At 53.3% G+C, this 10463-nt stretch overlaps 1 protein-coding gene across 1 annotated transcript in view; it reads left to right on the top strand.

Moving 5' to 3' along the window:
* Positions 1 to 10248, top strand: part of Slc9a1 (solute carrier family 9 member A1) — a 55883-nt gene extending 45635 nt beyond the window's left edge. The window contains 12 exon segments of the mRNA NM_001246753.1: positions 2221 to 2471; positions 3555 to 3772; positions 5263 to 5465; positions 6836 to 6925; positions 7343 to 7413; positions 7527 to 7700; positions 7922 to 8036; positions 8216 to 8317; positions 8968 to 9040; positions 9905 to 10235; positions 10237 to 10241; positions 10244 to 10248. Coding sequence (NP_001233682.1) covers positions 2221 to 2471; positions 3555 to 3772; positions 5263 to 5465; positions 6836 to 6925; positions 7343 to 7413; positions 7527 to 7700; positions 7922 to 8036; positions 8216 to 8317; positions 8968 to 9040; positions 9905 to 10235; positions 10237 to 10241; positions 10244 to 10248 — 1638 coding nt within the window.
* The last annotated feature ends 215 nt before the right edge of the window (positions 10249 to 10463 follow it).

The following is a 10463-nucleotide window of genomic DNA, read 5'->3' as shown; positions in this document are numbered from 1 at the left end:
AAGGAAGGAAAAAAGAAAGAAAGAAAGAAAGAAAGAAAGAAGGAAAGGATATTGCTCACTAGCCACAGCCTCATCTTCCTCCTGTGTCCCTCACCACTACTCATACCGCTGAGTCTAGCCTGATCATTCCGTTCTCCACCCTGGTCTCTTCTAGCAGCAATCCCTGCCAAGGGTTACACATGAACCTCAGCTTGTGCAGGACACACAGAAGCTAGCCTGTCTATTTCCTGGGAATCCTATAGGATTTCTGCTCATTAATGTGTGTCCTAAGCCAGTTGGTACCTAAGTTGAACCCTCCCCAGCTGCGTCTGGGTACGAATTCATGTTGACACTACTGAAAGCAATGGCAAGCTTGCATCAAGGTGATAACTCAGATCTGGGTTTGCAGGATCTATGCCATCTCCTGACAGTGGTGATCATGTGGCCCGTGTTCATCTGCTTCCGGTCTGGGTGCATCTTGCTTTATCTGGTTTGCATAGTGACTCTGGCTGTCTTCAGTAGGGTTTATATTGCAGTGATAAAATACCATGAGCAAAAGCAGTTTGAGGAGGAAAGGGTTTATTTCAGCTTACAGTCAGGTCCCGTCCCAAAACTGAGGGAAGTCAGGACAGGCACTCATGGCAGAGACGTGGAGGTAGGAACTGAAGCAGAAACTAAAGGAGAGCTGCTTATTGGCTTGCTCAGCCTGCTTTCTTGTACAACCCAGGACCTGATGGAAGCATCTTCTCAGCTGAAGGTCTTCTTCCCAAGTAACTCTAGCTTTTGTAAAGATAACAAAAAATGTCTGGGCAGTGGTGGTATACACCTTTAACCCCAGAACTCAGGAGGCAGAGGCAGGCGGATCTTTGTGTTCGAGGCCAGCCTGGTCTGTAGAGTGAGTTCCAGGACAGCAAGGGCTTATTCCAGGAAAGAGAAACCTTATCTCGAAAAACAAACAAACAAAAAGATAGCAAAAAATAACCAGGACGGTAGCATTTTATCCAAGCGTTAGCACCTGAAGAAATTGAGGTTGGAAGGCTCCACTGTCAGGCCAGGGGTGCTGCTGGAGTCACATGACCCTACACACAGGTCCACACGACATTCCCTTGGCTACTCGTGACACCAGTGGCCCACGTGGCACACCACGAGCACTCGTGAGCATCCCCAGGCCAGGAGGGAGGTTAGCCCAGGGAGGAGCACACCTGCTGCTGAGATCATCCTGTCTCCCAGATAGGTGTGGCCACAGTGACACTGCACCTGAGCCTCCTGGCATCAGGTCTCTGTCCTGTCACCCTCTTCTGTCACCTCTCCTGTCTGCCTCCCCTTCCTTCCAGGCCTGGAAAGCCCCTATCTGGTTCCTGGCAGAGCTGTATAGGGCTGGACTTGAGTAGACTAGGGAGCCACCATGTCAGTCCCTCAGAACAAAACCCAGAGACTGAGGGAACAAATTCTAAGCCCGGTCCTGCCCCCTTGGCGGGCCCCTCTGGCTTGTTAGTTGGTATGTCTGAACCTCCCTCTAGCAAGGAGATAGGTATCCTTGGCCTGCACACCAATAAAGATCGTCGGTATGTGACGGTCATTTGCAGACTGTTTCCCATTCCAGGGCTGGGAAGCTGTAGGGGGGGCCTCCAGCTCCAAGGCGTCCGAGCTCGGCTGTTCCTGCAACTCCCTGGGCAGTTTCTTTACATGGAGGTTTGTCAGTCCCACTTGATGGATCCCAAGTTGCATATGACCCTGCCCCATGAATTTTCAGAGGTTAACAGTTCCTATCTTGGTTTCCTGTCCAAACTTCCCTGCTTTGTGCTAAAGGAGAGGCAGTCCAGAGAGGTCTCAGTTTATGCAAGGTCAAACCGTGAGATCAGTGGACTCCGTGGTACCGGTAGTGGCAGCACCACAGAGAGTGTCATCTGTGACAGCCTGTGACGTGGGCACCTGTTGAAAACTGAAACTCAGGAAGACTAGGTTATTGGCCGTGTGTACAAGGGGTTGCTGTTTAGCTGCCCAGCTTTAGAGTTTATGTTCACTGCCAGCAGGGTGTGTTGCAGGCCTCCAAAGAGGAAGGTTCCTAGCCCCCAGGCCAGGGTTCTACACTTACTCAGCTCCAGGGTTTCTCTGCGGTCATGTAGGTTATGTTCATGGCTGTGGATCCTAGAGGGGTGGGATAAGCATTAGTGGGATAACAAGAGAGCCATGGGACCAGGGCCCTGATCTCCTGCCCACCAGCCTACATTCCCTTTTCAGGTCCTCTATCACCTCTTTGAGGAGTTCGCCAACTATGACTCTATAGGCATCTCGGACATCTTCCTCGGCTTCCTGAGCTTCTTCGTAGTGGCCCTCGGTGGGGTGTTTGTGGGTGTGGTCTACGGGGTCATCGCAGCCTTCACCTCACGATTCACCTCCCACATCCGGGTCATCGAGCCGCTCTTCGTCTTCCTCTACAGCTACATGGCTTACCTGTCAGCTGAGCTCTTCCACCTGTCAGGGATCATGGCGTGAGTCCAGGCGTGGCGGGTGATGGGCTAGGTAGGGGAAGCTACTTAGCATGACATGCCCAGATCTGTGTGGTCACCAAGGAGCTCCCCAGCACCTGAATGCTGGACTGCAGACTTCCCTGCTGTCCACTGGAGTGGTCCAGGTCATTCGAGGCAGCCCATAAGAAGCCACTTCCACTGGGCTCTGGGATTCAGGAATCTCAAGATTGTCTGAAAGCAGATGAGACAAAAAGCAACTTGTGTTAGGGCTAGGCTCAGTCACAGGAGGCAGACTCCTGTGTTGCCCTAGGACGCCCCGAGCCTGAAGTCTTCTCAGTCCTGCTACTTCCTCCCTTTTTCTCAAGTGGATCACAAGCTACAAGCTGGCACAGGCTCCTAGGAAGGGCATCAGCACCTTACAGGCCTGACTCATAAAAGTCCTGAGGTCTCTATTGAGTTTGCGGTGGGCCATGGGAAGATGGGAGGGACAAGGGGATCAAAAGTGCAGGGGCCAGTCTAAACTGGGGGACCCTGGTAGTAGGGAAGAAGCCTGCAGAGCTCCCTGGAGCAGTGGTTCTCAACTGTGGGTGGTGACCCTTTCATAGGGGTCACCTAAGACCATTGGAAAATGCAGATATTTACACTATAATTCATAACAGTAGTTATGAAGTAGCAATGAAAATAATTTTATGGTTGTGGGTCACCACAGCACGAAGAACTGCGTTAAGGGGCCAAGTGTTAGGAAGGTTGAGAACCACTGCCCTGAGGGACCCTGTATCATACTTGGAGAGAATGAGCCCGAGAGACCGTGCTGGGCAGATGCAGTTTGGCCTTGGGGAAAAGGCCGAGACTTTAGAGTTACACAGACCCTAGTCCCTTACATTGCCACTCACCTCAGTTGGACAATGGAGGTGACTTTATTTTTCCAAAAGTCCTGTCTCATGTCTGAAAAATGCAAGAATTCGCTGGCCCTGTATGTGTTTAATGTCAAGGAGACGCAGTGTGTGTTTTTGGTCCTTACAAGTTACCCGGCAAGCAGGTGCTTGGTCAGCCTGTTAATAGTGGGTACAACTCACCATCAACCCTTTTCTCCTTCACCCCAAGGCTCATCGCCTCAGGAGTAGTGATGCGCCCTTATGTGGAGGCCAACATCTCCCACAAGTCACACACCACCATCAAATACTTTCTGAAGATGTGGAGCAGCGTCAGTGAGACCCTCATCTTCATCTTCCTGGGCGTCTCCACGGTGGCCGGCTCCCACCAGTGGAACTGGACCTTTGTCATCAGCACCCTGCTCTTCTGCCTCATTGCCCGGGTACTGGGTAAGGGCCAGACCAGGCCGAGGGAGGAGCCAGGCTGTGAGAGCTATGTGTAACACAGAATGAGGCTAGGTTGGGTGTGTATGTGGGTGTGTATGTGTTCCTAAGAGCAGGACTACGGTATGTGGTGTGGTGCTGTTTGTGTATGTGTGGTGAGGTGTGTAAGAGCTGGGCTACAGTGTATATGACACACAGTCCTGGCTGGGTTGTGTTGTACGGTACAGTATGTAGAGGGGATGGGCTGTGGATGTCCAGTTCAGTGTATTGAGGGTGCTGGGCTGTGGGTGTCTGTGGTTTGGTATAGAAGGGCTAAGTTGTGGGTGTCTACCACAGTGTACTGAGGGGCTAAGCTATGGGGTGTGGTGTGTACGGGCCAGTTTGTGAGATGTGTGTGGTGCAGTGTGTTTGTGGCTGAATGAGATGTGTGTGGTGCAGTGTGTTTGTGGCTGAATGGTTCCTGGTTGCTCCCACTGCTTCTCTGCAATGCTGGCACCATTTGAGGCCATTGAGGGGAGAGAAGCCCCATGCTCGTAGTGAGTGTGGAAACACTGGGGACGATGTCACAGTGACTCATAGTGAAGGTCCTTAAGACCCTCCAAAAGCCCAGTGGCTCTCTCAGACCCTCAAAACAACCGAGCTTGTGACCCTGATCAAGCGTCCTGTTGTCGTGGCTCATATCCCCAAAGCTACCAGGCTAGTGTCACCTATGGGATCCACCCCCATGTGCCAGATTGCCCTTGTTTCAATGTGAGGCACTGTTTCCTTCTGTATTTTACTCCCTTTCCTCTGTGATGAGAGCCAAGTCTGTGGTTCCTATTGCAGTTGTTTGCAGCCCTTTGTATGATGGTGTGTGTGTGCCTGTGCACATGGAAGCCAGAGGTCCACAATGGGTGTCTTCCCCTGTCCCTCTCTACATTTTTGAGTTTTTTGTTTGGGGTTTGTTGTATGTTTCTATGTTTGTCTGAGATAAGGTCTTACTGGGCTGGAACTATAGGGAATCCTGCCTCAGCCTCATGAGTGCTGGGATTGCAGGTGTGAGATTTTGTGGGATTTTTATTGTTGGCAAGCAGGTTTTGTTTGTATGTTCTGTGATGCTAGGGAACAAACTGAGGGCCTCATGCACGCAGGGCAAAACACCCTTCCTCGTCCCTCCTCTCCTTCCCCTGCATTGTGAAATAATGTCTTATTATTTTCCAATATATAGAAAAGTGGAGACAATAGGATAATGATTTCCCTCCTGCTCACCTGTTTTAATAAGTAACAATTCATCACCACTCTATCTCCTCCTACCCCTTGACCTGTAGCCCTGAAGGACACTGGGATATCTTCAGAACAGATGCAGGTGGAAGAACCCTTTGAAGACCCACTGAGGTCTTGGGTTGAGTGAACTGGAGCTCCTGGGCTGAGGGACCCAGGAAGTGAGTGAGCTAGATGGGCTTAGTGGGAGGGACTTCCTGGACAGCCTGACCTCTCCTCTTCCTGCTTCCTGGCAGGTGTGCTGGTCCTGACCTGGTTCATCAACAAGTTCCGCATTGTCAAGCTGACCCCCAAGGACCAATTCATCATCGCGTATGGGGGCCTTCGAGGGGCCATTGCCTTCTCCCTGGGCTACCTCCTGGATAAGAAGCACTTCCCCATGTGTGACCTGTTCCTCACTGCCATCATCACTGTCATCTTTTTCACAGTCTTTGTGCAGGTGCTGGGCTGGGCTGGGCATGCCCCTGCCTTGGGGACCCTGACTTTTCTGGTGGAAAGGGGAAAAGTGAAAAGGACTGTGGGTACTCTGTGGTTAACTTGCAGCAGAGGGGGCCTCAGTTCTCGGGTGTGGCAACGTGACATTGTGAAGTCAATGATCAGTGTGTGAAGTGACAGAGTGCTACCCAACTTCATTAAGAGCCTGTGAAGCACCATGGGTAGCTGGCAGGCCTGAGATATGACTGCCCCAGCTCACAGTAGGGCTGCAGTGGCTTCCTGGTTTGTCATCTCCGTCAGCACAGCATAGGTAGCTGCACCATCTCTTGAGCCAGGAAACCTGAGACCTGGACTCAGCCTAATGCTCCACCAGCTGTGTTTCTTGGGGTGGCGCACCTGTCTGTGTCTCTGTTCTCCATTTGTAAAGTGAGGGGACTGGACTAAATGATCCCCGGGAGCCCTTCCAGCCAGTGACTTCTGGGCATTTAAATGACCCAGTCTTAGCAGAGTTCCACCCCTGTCTCTACCTAGCTCCCGGGGAGGCCCCTGTGGGATGTTACACACTGCTCTCCCACAGCTGACTGGCCTGGAACAGGGGAGAAACTCTGTTGGGTCTCCATTTCTCTTCCATCCTCTGTCTTTCCTGGGCACTAACTAGTCTTTACACAGAGCCAGGTGGACACACTTTTGCCTTCTCATGAGAAGAAGATATGGGGAGACCTCTTGGAGTGGGGTGCAGTTTCTTGGAGTGAGCTTCTTTTTGCCCTCTTGTCCTGCTCTGTCCTCAGAAGTGCTACTTTATCTGGACTTTGCTGTTGTGTCTTTTCAATGGGTTTCCAAGCCCACTTTCACTGACGGTGCTGATCCCCTCGAGCCAGCCTGACTCTGGGTCCACTCCTTCTGTTGGCCTTAGGAAATCACTCAGCCTCTACTGTTCAGTTTCCCCAGTTGTAAAATGGGAACATTTTAAGGAGCCATCTTTCGGGGATATTGCGGGCATTGAGGCACAATACTAGAGAAGGAAGTGGAGAGCCTGTGAGGAGCAGGGCAGAGGAGGGGCCCTGTCTGCAGGGCCTGACGCCTTGGGCTGCAGAGCCCACCCTGAACCCAAGCCCCAGCTACATGAGCAGTGAGGCTTGTTCCACAGGCTGAGCTGTCAGACCTCTGATACTGTCTCCAGGAAGAAGTGGGCTTTACAGACCCGCCTTTATTTACATCCTGAGGTAGAGAGTTACAAAACCCCCAGTCCTGGGAGATTGAGGGCCTCCAAGGGGAGAGCCTCCTTGCCTCCAGGGCCTCAGGAAGAAGGGAGGTTACTTAGCCTTCCTGCCAGGGTAGCAGAATCAGGATGTCTGATGCTCACCTGCCCTCTAGGGCATGACCATTCGGCCCCTGGTAGACCTGTTGGCTGTGAAGAAAAAGCAAGAAACAAAGCGTTCCATCAACGAGGAGATCCACACGCAGGTACTGGAGGCTGGGCTGGGCCTTGGGTTGCTGGAGAAGGCTGGATCTGGGGCGCAGCTGGGCCTTAAGCCCGCCTTCCCTCATCCCAGTGTTAGGTGGTGTCTCAGCCCCACTGGGGCCCCCTGACAGGTTCTAGCTGAAGGGAAAGTGTGGTGTGAGCAGTTAAGCGTCCAAGAGGCTGTTATACCATCCCCCCACCCCTGGAAACCAGCCTCTGTCATTAGGTGCAAGTGGGTTGGGGTGGGCTCACCAGGGTATGTGGCCTGAGCTTCAGGATGCGTGAGGGGAAGGCGCCACCTCCTGGCTACTCCTGGAACTATAGGGCCAGGCTAAGCAGACCCATAGTTGGGGTGGAAGTGGGTGGGGTAGGGAAGGAGCCTAGAAGTAAGGCTTGACCTGGCCCTGGGCCCATTTCAGTTCCTGGACCACCTTCTGACAGGCATCGAGGACATCTGTGGTCACTATGGCCACCATCACTGGAAAGACAAGTAAGTGAAGGTCTGGTGGGCAGGAGGGCCGGGAGGGCAGCTAAGGGTCCCTGGGGGCCTGAGCATCTTCTCATGCCTTGGAACTCGCCCCATCCACCTCCCTCCTCCCACAGGCTCAACCGGTTTAATAAGAAGTACGTGAAGAAGTGTCTGATAGCTGGCGAGCGCTCCAAAGAGCCCCAGCTCATTGCCTTCTACCACAAGATGGAGATGAAGCAGGCGATTGAGCTGGTGGAAAGTGGAGGCATGGGCAAGATCCCTTCTGCTGTTTCAACCGTCTCCATGCAGTGAGTGCATCGGCCAACCTGGGCAGCATCTGCGCCCATGCTACCTCCCCCAGCCCTAGCCTGGGGTGGCCACTGCAGGGGGCTATGCTGTTGTCTAGCTAGTCAAGGAGTCCTGAAAGCTATACTAAGGCTTGGGACTTTGGCCGCCCACCCCTGGCCTGTCCCCCAGCATGGCCTTCTGCTGCCAAAATGGAGATCTAACCTGTGTTCTGCTGTCCCAGGAACATTCATCCAAAGTCTATGGCTTCAGAGCGCATCTTGCCAGCACTATCCAAGGACAAGGAGGAGGAGATCCGCAAAATCTTGAGGAGCAACCTTCAGAAAACCCGGCAGCGGGTAAGGCCCTCCCCAGCCTGGCGCCTTCCTAGCTGCTGGCCTCTGCACCTCCTTAGCACCTGCTCCGTCTGCATCCCCTGCCCCTCTCCTGCCTCCCACACAGCCAGAGCCTGCCTGGCCCTGGCCTTCCTGCCCAGCTTCTGAGTCCTCTCCTCCCCTGATGGCTGTTCCTCCCTCAGCTGCGGTCCTATAACAGACACACGCTGGTGGCCGACCCCTACGAGGAAGCCTGGAACCAGATGCTGCTCCGGAGGCAGAAGGCCCGGCAGCTGGAGCAAAAGGTCTGTGTTGGGCTGGGCCTGCCTCTCTCACAGGCTGGAGGCTGGATTCCTCTTCCTGCACTCGCACCCAAGGACGCCCAGGCTCTGCCGAGCTCCTCTGAGAGCATGCACCTATTTTAGATCCAGACAACAGACTGAGAGGTTTATTAATGGCGTGAGGCTTTATCCCCTGTGGGAAAGGGCAGGGATGACAGGGACACGTGTCAAGGGACACGGGGAAGTGGAGCTAGCAAGACTTGGTGACTGGGTTACTTGTTTGAGGTGGGTGGAACAGGAATCTAAAGGAAAGGACAAGGCTTGATGACGGGCAAGGGGCTGAGCTCAGGAGTGATGCCCTGGCTTTGCAATGCCTGGGGCCACACGGAATTTAGGCATGCCACCCCAAGCTGTTTTTTATTGCTATTGTTCTATTTTTTGTTTTGTTTTAATCTAGATGTTAGGGGTTAGCTGTGGGTTCGAGGCAAGGCTAGCACAAAGTAGAACTGTTTGAATCTACCCAGGAAGGTGACACAGCTTGCTGAGAGCCTGGGACAAGTCATCAGACGGCCCTTAAGTGTCTGTGTGGGTGCCCATTGAGGAGCTGCCTCTGTCTTCCAGAGGACTTCTGCCAGCCCACTGCCCACACTCACCTTGTCCACTCTCTCTGTCAGATCAGCAACTACCTGACGGTGCCAGCCCACAAGCTAGACTCACCCACCATGTCTCGGGCCCGCATAGGCTCAGGTAAAGGACTAAAGAGGGGCCCTCAGGCTGGGTGTTTTGTGCCAGGGACAGGCCTCCGAGTCATAGGGGAAGACAGGCTTTTCCCATCATGACCACCCTGTTCTCAAACCCTCAGTTCCATCCACATCAGGATGGGCTGAGTGTTCATAAAGAAGGCAGCAGAGCTCTGCTGTGAAACCCAGGCACAAAGGTGCTGCTGGTGGGGCTCAGGATGGGCTGCAATGGAGCCACAGCACAAAGCACCCGGCAGGGAGGCAGACGTCACTAGTCCATGAAGAGAAACAGGTCATGACTCAGGAAAATGCCCTATTTCTTTCTTTCTTCCCTTTTTTTTTTTTTTTTTTTCTGTTTTGTTTTTTTGAGACAGGGTTTCTCTGTAGCTTTGGAGGCTATCCTGGAACTAGCTCTTGTAGACCAGGCTGGTCTCGAACTCCCAGAGATCCACCTGCCTCTGCCTCCTGAGTGCTGTTACGTTGGTGCTGGGAATTTAACCCTGCTTTTTCTTTAGAAAAAAATATTTAACTTTATTTTATGTGCATTGGTATGAGGTGTCAGGCCTCCTGGAACTGGAGTCATAGACAGTTATGAGTTGCCACATTGGTGCTGGGAATTAACCCTGGTCCTCTGGAAGAGCAGCCAGTGCTCTTAACCTCTGAGCCATCTGTCCAGCCCAAAGCCCTATTTCTTAACCTGTGGGACACCAGTGGGATCCCCTAATCCGGGGAGAGCAACCGTCTGATGGGAGCAGCTGGTAACAAGGCGCATGTGGACAAAGCTGTGAAGCCCACAGACATGTTTGCATCCATGGGAACGTCTGAGAGCCGCTAATACAGAGCCCGTCTATGCTTTGCTTTCAATCCACAGATCCACTGGCCTATGAGCCCAAGGCAGATTTGCCTGTCATCACCATCGACCCAGCCTCCCCACAGTCACCTGAGTCTGTGGACCTGGTGAACGAGGAATTGAAGGGCAAGGTCCTAGGGCTAAACCGGGATCCAACAAGGCTGACTCGGGGGGAGGAAGATGAAGATGAGGATGGTGTCATTATGATGCGGAGCAAGGAGCCCTCATCCCCAGGCACCGATGATGTCTTCACCCCTGCACCAAGTGACAGCCCCAGCTCCCAGAGAATACAGCGCTGCCTCAGTGACCCAGGCCCCCACCCAGAGCCTGGGGAGGGAGAGCCTTTCATCCCCAAAGGGCAGTAGAGCCAGGCCAGTGGGTGTCCCATAGACTCTCCCACAGAGTGGGGGCTGGGAGCTCCCCTTGCCTCCTGACCTGGATTGGTCCTGCCCCCCCCCCTACGCATGGCAGCTGGGTCCACAGCCCCCACTGCAGCACGGCTTGCCCCTGCCTCCTGGGAAGTGTCCTCTCCCACCAGAACTGCCTTCCCAATTCATTTGGCAGAACAGCTGGGCTGGTG

Source organism: Cricetulus griseus, chromosome 2, assembly GCF_003668045.3.
Source record: "Cricetulus griseus strain 17A/GY chromosome 2, alternate assembly CriGri-PICRH-1.0, whole genome shotgun sequence".
Taxonomy (NCBI): domain Eukaryota; kingdom Metazoa; phylum Chordata; class Mammalia; order Rodentia; family Cricetidae; genus Cricetulus; species Cricetulus griseus.
The sequence above is the reverse complement of the archived record's forward strand: the minus strand, read 5'-3'. Positions and strand labels throughout refer to the sequence as shown.